General features: G+C 46.9%; 1 protein-coding gene across 1 annotated transcript in view; it reads left to right on the forward strand.

The window, feature by feature from the left end:
• Positions 1 to 15174, forward strand: part of LOC125757756 (integrator complex subunit 6-like) — a 45578-nt gene that overhangs the window by 10987 nt on the left and 19417 nt on the right. The window contains 4 exon segments of the mRNA XM_049413872.1: positions 1470 to 1830; positions 2622 to 2758; positions 4276 to 4480; positions 6909 to 7049. Of these exon segments, the coding sequence (XP_049269829.1) occupies positions 1470 to 1830; positions 2622 to 2758; positions 4276 to 4480; positions 6909 to 7049 (844 nt within the window).

Below are 15174 nucleotides of genomic sequence, written 5' to 3' on the forward strand. Positions count from 1 at the left end.
CAGTCTATGAAGCGCAAACACCTTGGCAAAACACACCCCACGTTAGTATATGGGTGTACAGCGCCTACGCTTACATGCTGTGTCGTCTGCTCAGCTGCTAGTGCGCATGCGCACGACTGCACCTAGCGGGCATTGTCAGCATAGAGGGTGCAGGAAAATCGTGAGCCAGTGCTGCACCACTCCTGCACATTTTGAAACGAATGAGGTAGTTCAGAGGCCATCATTGCTGCACTGCTGAAACGAATGTCAACGTGCAGCACCTTGTGAACTGGTTCCAGTGGTGCAGGCGAATCGAATAGACCTACTACCTCACGAGTAAGTGCAGGGAATTCGTGAACTAGCCTTGCACGACGGCTGCACTTTTTCGAAACGAATACCGCGGTGCCGACGCCGCCATGTTGAACTCGTGAAACGAATGCCAGAGTGCAGCGCCACCGTGAACCGGTTCACGAAGTGCAGGTGAAACGAATGGACCTCTTGTGTTCTGTTCTTCTTTGTACTCCAGCTGGGAAACCAAAGAACGAGGGGGGGGGGGGGCATACAAAGTGACGCAATGGCTTGGGGGTCCCAGTCATTTATCTCGCGCCCTCCGCGTCGCGATTTGCTTCGCGTCTTTGCTCCGCGAAGCGCTTTTTTTTTTTCTCTCTCTCTCTCTTTTTTGCTTTTTCTAGGTCGCCTGAATGCTCCACCAAAACTTCAGTGTTCGTTTCGCAGAACCGCCAGCGTTGTCGATCACCGCGAAAGTTCGTCTTAACAGAAGAGTACAGTTGGGCGGTTCATCTTAAGCGAATTTTTTTCCCATTGAGTCTATGGAAAACCAAACAAACGGCATAAGCGAGAATTCGTCTTAACCGAGTTCATCTTAACGGGAGTTCACTGTACATATACGTTGACCAGTTACGTGCAGGTGCTGAGGCTGCTGGCTGGGCCGACAAAGCAATATAATAAAATACAAGCAAACTAGAGAGGAGGGAACAGAGTGAATGAAGCGCTCAAAATGCTACACATTGTCATGTGCAGTGTCAAACCTCTGCGTTTTGTTAAAAAAAAATCAAACTTTTCTTTTTTTTGATAAGTCAGTAGAGGTTGTACTAATGCAAGAAGCTCCTAAGCAATTTCAACTGCCTCAGTAATCTCATGCGTGGTGTTATTGTTGCTTGTGCCGATGACGATGTAGTGTAGTTATCAAGTGAATGTGTACAACCACAACTGCTGCAGTGTCGACTAAAATGACCAGCTGATACATTCCGTGAACTGTTAAGATGTGTTTTTGGCATCTGCCTGTTTGTCCCATATATTTCATTCCCAAATAACAGACTTCATGTAGTGCAAAAAGCACTCCACTACACTACACTACAAAGCAGTACAGGCTTTTCACAAAAAGCATTTAGTGCATGTGTTGTGATGTGTGAAGAGCATGTCAGAGAGAAAAAATGTGTAAGGAATGTGTGCTTGTGGCTGTGACGCAGGCGAAGGCCGAATACGAGAAAGTGGTGAGTGCAGTGGGTGGGCCCAAGACGGGCCTGGGTGCCGAAGGTGTGCGGGTGAGCCCCGGAGTTCCGCGGCCATCAACGGGTGAGGTGGCAAAGCTGTCCGAGCTGGCGCTCAGCTGGAATCCCGCCTTACGCGAGCGCCTGCAAGGCTTGCGCCAAGAGCTCAGCGACTTTTCGGGCTTTGCACTGGCACCAGCACCACCACGGCCCCCCGACACGGCCGAGGCACCTCCAAGAAATCCTTTTGATATCAGTCGTGCCTCTCTGCTCCATCAGGTAGCACGGATGCGGGCACGCTATCTACACCCCGGCACTATCACACGGTTGCAGGATGCTGGTAAGACCACTTACTCAATTGGAGAGTGCTTATATTTGTTATAGACAGTGCACAGGTGGCTGCATTTGAGTGCTACCTTTTCAGTGGCAGTAATGCATTGTAGAGTCTTGGTGAAATACAGTTTCTTTGACTGTGCATTTCACTGGCTTTTGGCTTGTGAATCAACTTTTTTCAAATTACGAAAAACATTAAAACATATTACCCTCTAATGTGACTATGAGAAGACCTATCAAGTTTAGAATAACAGAGAGCTGAGCAAGGTAAGTATTCATGTTAAAGAGACAGGGTGTGCAGACACGGACACAAGAGAGAAGTCAAGACACCACAAACGCCAACTAACAACTCAAAAGGCGCACACTGGCAGATAAGAAAGAAGGCACGAAAACTTATCTGCGCATGCCCATGCAATAGGCGAACCTATCAATCAGGCACGCATGGTGGTACAGTGGAACTTCGTTGACACGTTTCAATTTCGTACGATTTGCCGATGCCAATGTTCGCCATGTATTTATCAAGCCTATCTGCACGGTGTTTCAGTGAATTTCGATTGAATGTTTTCCGGGATGGTACACGTTTTCCCACATCTTTATTTCAAGAATGTATGAACGAGGTTGTACTGTACTGTAATGTCTTTGGGCATTGAAGGTATTGAAATAAATTAACTTCTTTTTACCAGTGTGTTTTGTTTCAAAAACCTTTTTTTTTTATATATAGTCCAGCAGAAATGTATTGCTTATGCCTAGATAATAAGGTTTCCTTGCTCACTGTGTACTTCTGTACCTTTTATGCAGAGCAATTGCACAATCTTCCTGTGAGCCAAATGGGTAATTACCAAGAATACCTTAAGCGAATGCCCACACCATTGCGGGAAATTGAATCTACACCTGTACGGCAGCACATGTTTGGCAACCCATTCAAGATTGAAAAGGTTGGTCCTTTTGCGGATGCTTTCCAAATATGTTTGTCGCACCTACATTACGTTAATTAATATACTGAGAGACTACTGCACGGAAGCTCAGACAGATGAGCACCTGTCTAGCGTTCTTTCCTGTCCTGCCTTATTTTGTTGCTTGGATTTTTCCGCACTTTCCAGCGTGTAGGGCGCACCCGCTATTAGGTGGTTTTATAATAGTGTACGCAAAGCTTTCCATTAGTGCTTATTGCCACTGCGCATGTGTCATACACTATCCACTTGGGTATGCACATGATTATTTCAAAAATAGCATACATACCCAGCAACGCTGATGCTACAAACCCTATTCTAAAACTGCATATTTTGAGTGACTTTCATGGGTAAGGTTGTTGTGTAAGGTGCACCTCTGCTTAATGACCACGTATTTTTACTCGGTCAACATAATTACACGCGACTGCGCATGCTTGTACATTCATCAAAAAAATGTCATACTCACGGACACACTGAATATTCGTACATACAATTTTTAGGACCTAGAAATTCTGGCTGTATAGAACTTAAAGCTAACACTCCCCCGAGGCATAAAAAACCAATACTTATTGCACTTTATGACTTTGCTCATAGCCATCGAAGGCCTCGTCCTCCGGTGCACTGTCAAAGCATTGTGCCGCTTTGGTTGGCAACACCTCTAGGTTGCCATCATTAGCCTCTGAATAACTTGCATGCTATGTTGTAAGAACCTTAAAGCATATCATTGCCATTGCCTCTACTGCCTCTTCTATGTTGTGTGCTTGGCATGAAGACACGAATAACAGTCACATCACATTTAAACATATGCACGCAACATAAATGGCGGCTGGAAGCTGTGGATACTGCTGAGCTGCCAGAACTTCTCGCACAGAAACTGATAACGATGATAACAAAGTTCTTTTCTTTATATGTAGCAGCTGCCACAACGGAACTACATATTAAACATTGTGGTGCCTTTTTCTTACTTGTTGTGTTCCATGAGTTTAATATGTTGTTTGAGAAAAAGGTGAACTGTTATTGCGGTTTTTACTGTGGCCATGAACGCTGCAGCCACCATGATGTAAGAAGCCGACTTCTATAGCCATGGTCGGCCTGTCATTAAAACAAGGTTATATATATTTTTTAATCATGTTGCACATGGTTTATTGTGCTCATAAAAAAATTTCACGTGCACGATTTTTGCATACTTAAGATTCACAGTTGTACAAGACGCACTGACAAAAATTTTGTGGAAAAGCAGTGGGAGAAATACAGGAGCTATGAACATTTACAAACTACAACCTAGCACTTCATTTTATTAAAATATATTAGTACTTGAATGTTCATTCAATAACAATTATGGGTTTGTGTGCACGCACACAAGCATCAAGAATGGCACCTTTGCTGTAAATTGTTGTCAGCTGACATTGCTGCAGAACAAAAGCCTTTTTCAGATGTGAAACTTGTGCTGGCCTGTGATCTGTGAAGGCCTTGCCTGATGCACGAAACTCTGCTTGCTGTAGCGCATGATGGTGGATGAAGCGGACTTGGACCCGGCTGCCAGCCAGGCACGAGGGCACAAACGACCTGCAGCCGAGGCTCCTGGGGGACCCAGGGCTAAACGGCGGCCTGGACCTCTGCCTCGGAACTTCACTCGTAGCAGAAGTCCCATGCCAAGTCCTCCTTCTACTCCCGAGCCGGCCACTGCCAAACGGAGCCCACCCAGGGGTGAGTCAGTGGAATTGATTATTAGATGACAGGCCACCGTTTTCATTAGGATCAGTTGTCTTGACTCGGTGCCAAATGTTCTGTCTTGGCAACATTCTGGTAATGCTGTTACCTATACAGTTAAGCCTGAATATAACGAAATTGATGAATTCCCGAAAAAATGTTACAAACAGGTTTTCGCTATATGCAGTTTCAGCGCAAAAATTCAGAAAAAAAACACAAATTAAACAAAAGGGGAACCTAAAACAATTATTTAGCGGCAAAAGACTGCATTATTTTGCTCTATTGCTTGTTTGTGAGGGATGGAAATACTTGACATTCGTAGGACGTCAATACAACGCTTCTCCATCATCATCCAGCCGTGGCCTCTGAGATTGGCTCCGGTAACGCGCCATCACATTGCCGGAACTAATCGTGGCGGTCTAGCGAACCCGCAGTGCGGCGCAAGACTGCAAAGCGCATGACGAGTCGACCTCCAAAGATTCGTTGTTGTCACCGTGGTCTCGGACAGTTTCCACCAGCGCCTAATCTGACATACTATTCTCGGGGCGCAGTCCTCCAAAAAAAAAAAAAATTGCAAAGCTGCATGTCAATCATCAGGGCCTGCTCCATGCGCGCGTAGTGAAACCACGTACGTGTGCACGGCGTCGAAAACGTAGAGCAAACGGCACAGATACCACGGAATATTCTGAAAAGTGCTCTCCATTTGTGGTTCAATGTCGCGGAGCAAGGATTTTTTTTAGTGGCGTCACCTGGTGTCACGTTAATGGAGTGCAGTTCAGAGACTTCTGCAACAACTGAAGAGTGGCACTGCCAACGCAAAAGGGTTTTTTTTTTTTTTGTTGTTGTTCTTTTTTTTTTTTTTTTTTTAAGAAAGCCAGCGCAGTTAGCGTATAGGCACCCGCGAGCGGCTAAATGCTAAATGAGGCTTGAAGGCAGGGGGAAGGGTCCTAATCGGTATGAATGCCGGCTCAAGGTGCGCAAGCCCGCCTGCCTGCCTCGCGCAACAGCTGCACGCACAAACGAGCACTCGCTCTCGCCTCGCAGTCGACGGGGCAACCACAGAAGATGTATGTGGTTCCTGCGCGTGCCGAAATGACAATATTCGGGGCAAAATTCCTAGGTTGTTGGCGGCAAAAATTCGTTATATTAAAGGTGTCTCCCACTGCTGCTTTGTTACATAAAGGTCACAAATATACATGTGCTTCTATGGAGTAACCGACAGGAATTAGAACAACTTCGTAATATCGAGGAATCCATTGTATGGAGGTTTGTTGTAGGCAGGTTTAACTGTATATAATGTTGGCAATGCTAGCAGAACCATCAAAATGTTACAGAGAGCTGAAGGAGCCATTAAATGTGTCATACCGGTGCTGCCAACTCAGATGAGCACTTTTGCTTATTCTAAACCAAATTGAAAGCATGTTTATAGCGCCAGTCAACCCCACTGCCCAAAATTTGTGAAGAAGAGATAACTGCGCACTTGTCTGATGTAAACATGCTGCCGCAAAAATTTTCCGAATAAGTGCATTAGTAAGGAAGTTACAGGGGATAGAACAATCATTTAGGCTGGTTTCAGTTTGTCGCTCGGCCTCGCTACTCTTTTCTGTCGCGCTCAGAGGCGTAGGCATAGCCCGTCGTCGTGACAACGCCCACATTGGCAACGTAACACGACATCAGCGATTGCGTCATAGTTGCACAGGCGGTGCATTGAGGAAGCGCATTGCGAGGCACTGACGAGGTAAACAAATGCATGACAGGTGCGTCAAGTGCGTAGTTAAAACCTCGTCACTGAAAGGGCCAAGGTGCAGTTTCATAGTGCAGAGGACCAATTGATGAGGTCAGTGCTACGTAACATTGCCCATGTGCAACATTATGTCACTTTGTGGGAGAAGAGGACTACCACTCAGGCACAGGAGATGGGCGTGGGACTTGATTTTCAAAAATGAGGCGTCCATGTGGTGCACTGCGCTGTGATATTCGCAAAATGTGATCGCTGGCACCTCCTGAATGATTGAGCTAGTTTGTTTAGGAGGCGTCAAAAAAAAGTTAGGGCCTGTTTACTGACCCTTTAAAATAACATTTGGCAATAATGATTAGTCAGCAAGTGAGAAACACCTTCGCATACAAATGAATTGAACAACCCAAACATCTTGTGTTAGAAGTGTTGGTTTCAGTATAATCCCAAATCTGATGTCTCTGTGCTGGTGTGCCTCGATATGTGTTCAAGACGAATGCACATAAAAGTGACATTTTTTTTCAAGAGAATATCACTCATAAACGTGATATTTTGAAATGGGCGAAGATGATGTGAAGTTTCAATTGATTTTTGCTTCAGCTTGATGGCTGTAGAAGTTTTATGCTGAATATATTCTGGCACTGGAGCAGGTCCTATGAATTGATTCAACTAATGCATTTGTCTCTGCAGCAGAGGAGGAGACAAGTAATGGCTGGGCACCTAACGAACCAGCCTCTTGGGAGGACAGAAATGGCCAGGTGGCTCCACCGTGGCGTGACAATGGTCTTATCAGGGGCTGCCTGCTCAAGGAAGTCAGGAAGCCTGGCAGAAGTGAGTAGCTATTGGCATGTATTCAACCCTGCACCTGCATTGGCTCTGCTGTTGTCGTGACAGTTTGTTTTTGGCCTCATTATATGAGAAACCTGATTGCGATACCTAAGTTGGAAACACACTAGATGCTGTTAAGTTACTGGCCTAACTGCTATCTGCTAGCTCAGGCATTCTCAAACCTTCTGGCCTTGGGGCCTTGGGAACTCGCAACGGCTTCTCTTCTAGGGGGCCGCGGAACCCTGAACTTTTTCATGTACTTTTTAAGCATGAGGAAGGTCACAATGAGAGGGGAGGGGGGGGGCTGCAGAGGGGGTGATGACACTTCTTAATGTGCCACGGTATTAATGTGTTGACAGTATTAACCACAGTAATAATGCTGCCGTATTGGCCTGTTATCTTTAATCTCTAAGGCCATCCCTGTTGATATGGCACTCTCAATAATACATAGATAGGCTAGTGATTCCCCCCCTCTTGCCTGTGCTGCTCCGCGAGTCGCGACCATACAGTGCATGCTTCAGGCATCATGCGCCGTCAGCAACGTGTTCACGCAAACGCAATGCCAGATGTACAAAAGCCTGTTTTATATTCTGCATAACAAAAAGGAAAGCATGTCAATCACACTGCGAAACAGCCATCTGTACACCAGTCATAAAGCTAAGTGCTCATGCAGACCCCAGTTGGCACAAAGCGATGCCTCTTGCACGTTTCAAAGTGCTCGTTGCACATTTTCTTTACAAAACCGACGTAGTGCATTGGCAAATCAGCATGTACAGTAGAACCCTGCTTATACGTTTTTGAAGGGACCGTAGGAAATAAACGTAAGAGATGGGAAACGTAAGAGCCGAAAAACATAAAAAACGACAAAATATGTAGTGGTACAGAATTTTATTCCAATGCTCACGAGCAGCACGAAAATTGGCGCGCTCAGCCGCAATCTAGTCGATGGATAGAAACGCGGAGCTGGGGACGGCCTCATCCACAGAAATGTAATCAACGTATGTGATTTTTTTAACACCAACAGCTGTAGGCATGAAAAAACTAAGCACACGCAATCACGACCAGCGTGGCGAGTCCGACCGCGAACCGCGTGCACGACCATGCGAGCTCCAACCAGCTAGAACTCCTCCCGTCCTCCGGCAAATAACGATGATGATGAGTACGCCAACGCGATGGCAGAAGTGAATGCCAATCTCGAAGGCCTTGCTTTTGCGAGCGATTATGTCATAGACGCCATGTTTGTGCAATACAAGTCTCAAAGGCTATGCTTTTGTCAATAGTAAATGCCAATCTCGAAGGCCTTGCTTTTGCGAGCATTTGCGTCATAGACGCCATCTTTGCAATGCGAATCTCGAAGGCCATGCTTTTGTTTGCATCAATTGAAAGATCCTGTTGCTTGCGTCTCTCATGCGGCTAATATTACGGTCAGAGCCGCATACAGTAAAACCTCATTAATTCGAAGGCCTCGGGACCGAGAAAAATATCCCAATTAAGCGGGATTCCCAATTATCCGAAACAACGCGAAATCAAAGAAATCAGCCAGAAAACGTGATGTACGGAAGTCACACCTTTATTGTGGCAAGTCAGCCTACTTGGAGAAAAATTTCTCCATGCGTGACTGACGCGTTCGGTAGTTCCCAGCACTGAAAGTCATATTTTCCAGCCTGTCAATGAGGCGCAGCATCTCAGCCTCGCCGCCGTTGCACTCGACGAAGCTGCGCACAACACTCAAGGCATCGATGACATCCGCCAAAGGGGGTGCTCGGGAGGGCTCGTCATCGCTGTCAACATTAGAGGCCGAATCGGTCGATCTCGCAGCTATCTCGCTGTCGATGTCGGCGTAACACGTCTGCACTGTGCACTCGACATTTGCGTACTCGGAGAATCCGATTGGAGTGCACTCCTCGTCCGCAGTGCAAAGCCTCATATCGAGCGCAGAGAGTCTCCCCTTCTTCATCAAACGGGCAAGTGACAGCGGTGACAGCAAACTCAGCGGAGGTTGCCTCTTCTTTCACAAAACCGGCGTGCTCAAAACACCGTCGAATAACGGTGGCCTCCACCTGCCTCCATGCGTGAACAATGAGGCAAATACCACCGAGGAGGTCAATGTTATACTCCTTTCCGTTGTCATAGCAAAGGAGCATTCGCTTCAACAGATTGTAGTGATATATTTTCCTGGTATGGTGTATGACGCCCTGGTCCATCGGCTGCGATAGCGACGTCGTGTTCGGGGGTAGAAAGACCAGCCTGATTGCCTGCAGGTTCTGAATGTCGCCGTGAGCTGGGCAATTATCGACGACGAACAAAACGCTGCGCCCTGCGGCCGCAAACTTGCGTTGCCATTTTTTGGGCGTGTTGGTAAACGGAACTCGAAAACATATTGAGCGCTTACAAACAGGGACGTAAGGGAGACGACAACACAATGCGCTAACTTCAACAATTTTATTTCCAGGAACCACCAAACTATATATCCGTGCACAGTGGCGCCACCAGTCCATCCACTAGCCAACCAAAAAAGCCCTCTCCCGATCTAGAAGGTCAATTGACGGTGCACTCACGCACGTGTCACCATTGCGAGATATAGCCTGGGCTTCGATTATCTCTCGGACGTCTTTATCTTTATGCTTTGCAAGCACCTTACATGAATCATACATCGGTACGCAACCGCATTCCAAACAATGTGTTGACAAATGGCCGTAATTATTCTTGTTTTTGACATTTAACTTGTGCTCACGAAGACGATCATTAAGACATCTTCCCGTCTGACCTATATATTTATTTCCACAGGTCAGCGGGAGCTCGTAAACCACCTCTTGTACACAATCCACTAGAGGGTCGCGATGGTTCTTGGAGCATCCGACAGCTGGCCTGCGGTACGGGTCCGTCAAGCTACATAATCTGCCAAGTTTTTCCGGGGCTGAGAACACTACTTTGATGTCCACACGACTAGCTATTTTCTTTAGATTGTGAGCCGTTTTGTGCAGATAAGGCACTACTGCCACTCTGCTCCTACTTTTCGCCTGTTGGATGGCTGCGTCCTGAGGACTACTGTCCAAGCGGCACCTTTTAAGCAGACCCTCGACAACCGACACCTGTACAGACTCTGGGAAACCAGCTGCCAATAACCTTTTGGACTGACTCATAAGACTTTCATGGATCTTATGGTGGCAGGATTTCTTCAATGCGTTTCCAAACACAGATTGGCAATGCTTCTCTTTACGAGCTTCGAGTGAGCAGATTGGTATGGCAACAGGGGCTTATTAGCTCTGGGTTTATATTCCCAACACGTGTGCTGTTCCATGAATTGAAGTTCAATATCTAAAAACCGTAGCACGTTATCGAACGGCTCTTCAACTGTTACGATGAGTGGGCTAAGGCCAGCAGAAAAAACGTTTTTGAGTTTATCTACCGATACGTGTGATTCCGGCTCGAAGAGGACAAGGTAATCGTCTACGTATCTTACAACTTTTACCACCCTGTGCTCCGACAAGACCTGTGCCAGATTCCTGTTATGGTGGGCTAGAAAAATGTCACTTAGTATCGGCGCCAAACATGAGCCGATGCAGACGCCCTGCTTCTGTAGGAAAGCTTTCCCATTCCATGTGGCAAATGTCGAGCGGAGATAGCAGCGAAGCAAATCTAAAAAGCATTGAACAGATACCCCGGCTGAGTTCTGAAAAGCAACTGCGCCATAGTCGTCGATACATTCTTCTACGCATGCGATTAGTTCGTTTTGAGGCAAGGAATAATACAGGTCCTTTATGTCAAAGGAGCAGGCCAACAAGCCTTTGTCTGCGTTATTCTTCAGGAACTCTACAATTTCCCCGGAATGCTTAACCAAAAAAGGGTCGTCAATTTTTAGAATTCCGAGTCTTTCTTGCAAGAAAAGAGCTAACTTCTTCTGCCATGATCCTATCTCTGACACTATTACCCTTAAAGGGCACTCGGGCTTGTGCGTCTTCGCGCTAAACATGATGTGAAGGCTATCTTTCTTGGCTTCGTCAATATCACGGAACAACCTACTAAGGCCCACCTTTTTGCAAAGGCGTTTTGCTTCTAGTTTTATATTCCTAAGGGACACGTCGTGACACTCGTTAAAAACATTGGCAACTGCAGAGCAGGCCTTCTCGTTAAAGTCACCTTCCCCGAGGACAACAAATCCACCTTCCTTATCTGCTGGCAGAACACACAGTTGCTTCTGCCTTAAGAAAGACGCTACGCGGCTTACAGGCACACATGAAGCATTGGGATTGTTTCGCGAGATCACATCTACCCCTTCTGATATACATCTATTCGCTTCACCTTCCGGGGCACACTTTGATATCCGTCGCACTAGGCTCAAAAGTTCCGGCGCACTCAACCTTGGCTCCACGGCGAACTTAGGTCCAAGTTTTAGAACGCTTTCAACGTAGTCTGGTAGACTGACCTGGCCGGTGGTTCTGACGCCGCATGTCGCTGTCCGTGTCTTCCCAGGGATGCTGGCACGTAAGCCTGGCAGAGTCTTCTGCCACAGGAATTCCGTGCCGCTGCTGATGATCGCTAGGAAATCTCTCCAGTCCCTGTTGGCGTTTCGTGACCTTCCTGGTTCTTCCAAGGAGGTTCTCAGCAGATCCTTCAACATCCGAGCCTGCCTTTGCCACTCACTCCTCAGAATCTTTAGGACTCTGATGCCGTGCCCGGCTGAAGGGGCAAACCCACCAAACAATCGCACGACTTCATCGGGTAGATGCTTGCAGCGGATGAAGAAGGAAAGTGAACGAGCTTGGCAGTTGGCATGAATCAAGAGGGGGGCAACTGAACACGGATTGAACGAAGAACACAGAAAAGAGCCCGATGTACTAGAAATGAATTTTAGCATTGCCATTTTTTGGGCGTGTTGGTAAACGGAACTCGAAAACATATTGAGCGCTTACAAACAGGGACGTAAGGGAGACGACAACACAATGCGCTAACTTCAACAATTTTATTTACTAAGTGACATTTTTCTAGCCCACCATAACAGGAATCTGGCACAGGTCTTGTCGGAGCACAGGGTGGTAAAAGTTGTAAGATACGTAGACGATTACCTTGTCCTCTTCGAGCCGGAATCACACGTATCGGTAGATAAACTCAAAAACGTTTTTTCTGCTGGCCTTAGCCCACTCATCGTAACAGTTGAAGAGCCGTTCGATAACGTGCTACGGTTTTTAGATATTGAACTTCAATTCATGGAACAGCACACGTGTTGGGAATATAAACCCAGAGCTAATAAGCCCCTGTTGCCATACCAATCTGCTCACTCGAAGCTCGTAAGAGAAGCATTGCCAATCTGTGTTTTGGAAACGCATTGAAGAAATCCTGCCACCATAAGATCCATGAAAGTCTTATGAGTCAGTCCAAAAGGTTATTGGCAGCTGGTTTCCCAGAGTCTGTACAGGTGTCGTTGTCGAGGGTCTGCTTAAAAGGTGCCGCTTGGACAGTAGTCCTCAGGACGCAGCCATCCAACAGGCGAAAAGTAGGAGCAGAGTGGCAGTAGTGCCTTATCTGCACAAAACGGCTCACAATCTAAAGAAAATAGCTAGTCGTGTGGACATCAAAGTAGTGTTCTCAGCCCCGGAAAAACTGTGGCAGATTATGTAGCTTGACGGACCCGTACCGCAGGCCAGCTGTCGGATGCTCCAAGAACCATCGCGACCCTCTAGTGGATTGTGTACAAGAGGTGGTTTACGAGCTCCCGCTGACCTGTGGAAATAAATATATAGGTCAGACGGGAAGATGTCTTAATGATCGTCTTCGTGAGCACAAGTTAAATGTCAAAAACAAGAATAATTACGGCCATTTGTCAACACATTGTTTGGAATGCGGTTGCGTACCGATGTATGATTCATGTAAGGTGCTTGCAAAGCATAAAGATAAAGACGTCCGAGAGATAATCGAAGCCCAGGCTATATCTCGCAATGGTGACACGTGCGTGAGTGCACCGTCAATTGACCTTCTAGATCGGGAGAGGGCTTTTTTGGTTGGCTAGTGGATGGACTGGTGGCGCCACTGTGCACGGATATATAGTTTGGTGGTTCCTGGAAATAAAATTGTTGAAGTTAGCGCATTGTGTTGTCGTCTCCCTTACGTCCCTGTTTGTAAGCGCTCAATATGTTTCCGAGCAAACTTGCGGTCAAGGTGCCGCACGTATTCTTCAAAGAGTGCAGCCGTCATCCAAGCTTTCTTGTTGTTTTTATAGATCAGGTCATCCTTGGATGGCAGTCGTGCATTTTTGAAACAACGAGGCTTTTCTGTCTTCCCAATAACAAGCAGTGGCAGCTTGTGCTCACCGCACATGCTTGCACCAAACAAAACAGTGATTCTATCTTTGTTCTGTTTCCGCCCCTTAATGTCTGCCTCCTTCAAAGCGAACGTCTTCGTAGGCAACATTTTGTAGAACAGAGCAGCTTCATCAAGGTTGTAAACATCTGCTGCTTCGTACTTGGCGAGTAGTGGAGCCAAGGTGTGCTGCTTCCAGCCATCGACAACAGACTGATCCGCGCTGCCACTCTCGCCACAAACAGTCACGAATGTCAGGTTGTTGCGCTCTTTAAATCGGCAAAACCATCCATTGCTGCATTTAAACTCAGAATGTCCAAGTTGCAGCGCCAGCTGGTTGGCCTTCTCACGCAATATGGTCCCATTCACAGGAAGGTGTGCTGCGTTGGCTTTCTGCAGCCAGTCGATCAGAGCTGCTTCAACGTCGGCGTACGTAGGCGGGCGTACTCGTGTACGCTTTGACGAGTGCGTCTTGCTGTAAGCATCGAGAATTTTCTCCTTATTCTTGATGATGTTGCACAGCGTTGACAGAGGCACGTGGTGCTTTTCGGCGAGAGCCGTTTTCGACGCCGTCGACTTGCTGGCCTCTTCAATTAAGCACACCTTTTCATGCAGGGACAAGCTCTTGTACTTCGGCATCTTCCTTCCAAGCACACCTCAATCAACTAATTCACAGGGAAGACACTCAAGCGGAGACAGGAGACAAATGGAGCAGTCGCACCGAATCGCACAATGCTCGCCAGCCGACATCCAAATGGCACAAAGACTCCACAAAACATTCACTTCGCTAGAGTGGCTAACATCGCTGTTGAGATGATGATGATCATGATCGCAACCGCACGCATCGCCGCCTGGCAATTGCTAAAACATGGCGTCTACGACGTATTTCCGGTAAAAAAAAACATGGCCTTCGAGATCCGTACATCAAAAAAAAAATGCATGTTTTAGTTACAGCCTCCGAGATTCGCAACACCCTTTGCATATCTTGGAAGTCGCGGCCAAGTGTGCCAATTAACCGGGAAGTCGCAGACTGGCCGCACCAATTATCCGGTTAAATTTACATGTAAAAATTTGGGACCGCACAAAATAATACAAATTTTCCAGGATTCCCAATTAACCGAGTACAAATTACCGAGGTTTTACTGTATATATATATATAGAATATACGGCTCTGATTATGGTCAAACCAGGCCAAGCCGTGTGAAAATGCACCATGGCCGCTCTCTTCGGTAGTCACTCGGTCGGCTCCGAGTGCACTTCGCGACGTATCATACGGGAACGGTCCGACAGTTACGACGTAACAGCGGGGATCCCAATACATTGTATCCTATGGGAGCTATGCCGGGACCGGCGGAAAACGACGTAACAGCCCGGAAAACGCAGCAGTGAGGAACGTAACAGCGGGGTTCTACTGTATAAAAACTGACCCATGTGAATGCCGGCACGCCATGCGCCACGAAGCGTCCCGCAGGCCCATTAATGTCGTTTGAACAGCCAATATCTTCCATATCTCTGCTTGCAGAATTACCAAATTGATCCCCGTGCACATTTTACGAAACTGCGCTCACGAGCATGAATTGTGCTCCACGCACTCTCTCACCGCGGGTCTGCAAATTTCATGGCTTGCACTAAATGACGAGTGCCATTATCGCATGGGTCTCTCGCTACCCACAGACATCTGACGTGCTGATTTAGTGTGCAATGGCTTCGTTACATGCAAAATTTCTTGAAATCTTTCTTGTTGAAGTCATAAATTAAGTGCTAATAGGTATAAAATGGGAGCGGGTCGCATTCGTTCTGACCGCTCGCAGAACCCTAAAATGCACAGAAC

Source organism: Rhipicephalus sanguineus, chromosome 3, assembly GCF_013339695.2.
Source record: "Rhipicephalus sanguineus isolate Rsan-2018 chromosome 3, BIME_Rsan_1.4, whole genome shotgun sequence".
Classification (NCBI taxonomy): domain Eukaryota; kingdom Metazoa; phylum Arthropoda; class Arachnida; order Ixodida; family Ixodidae; genus Rhipicephalus; species Rhipicephalus sanguineus.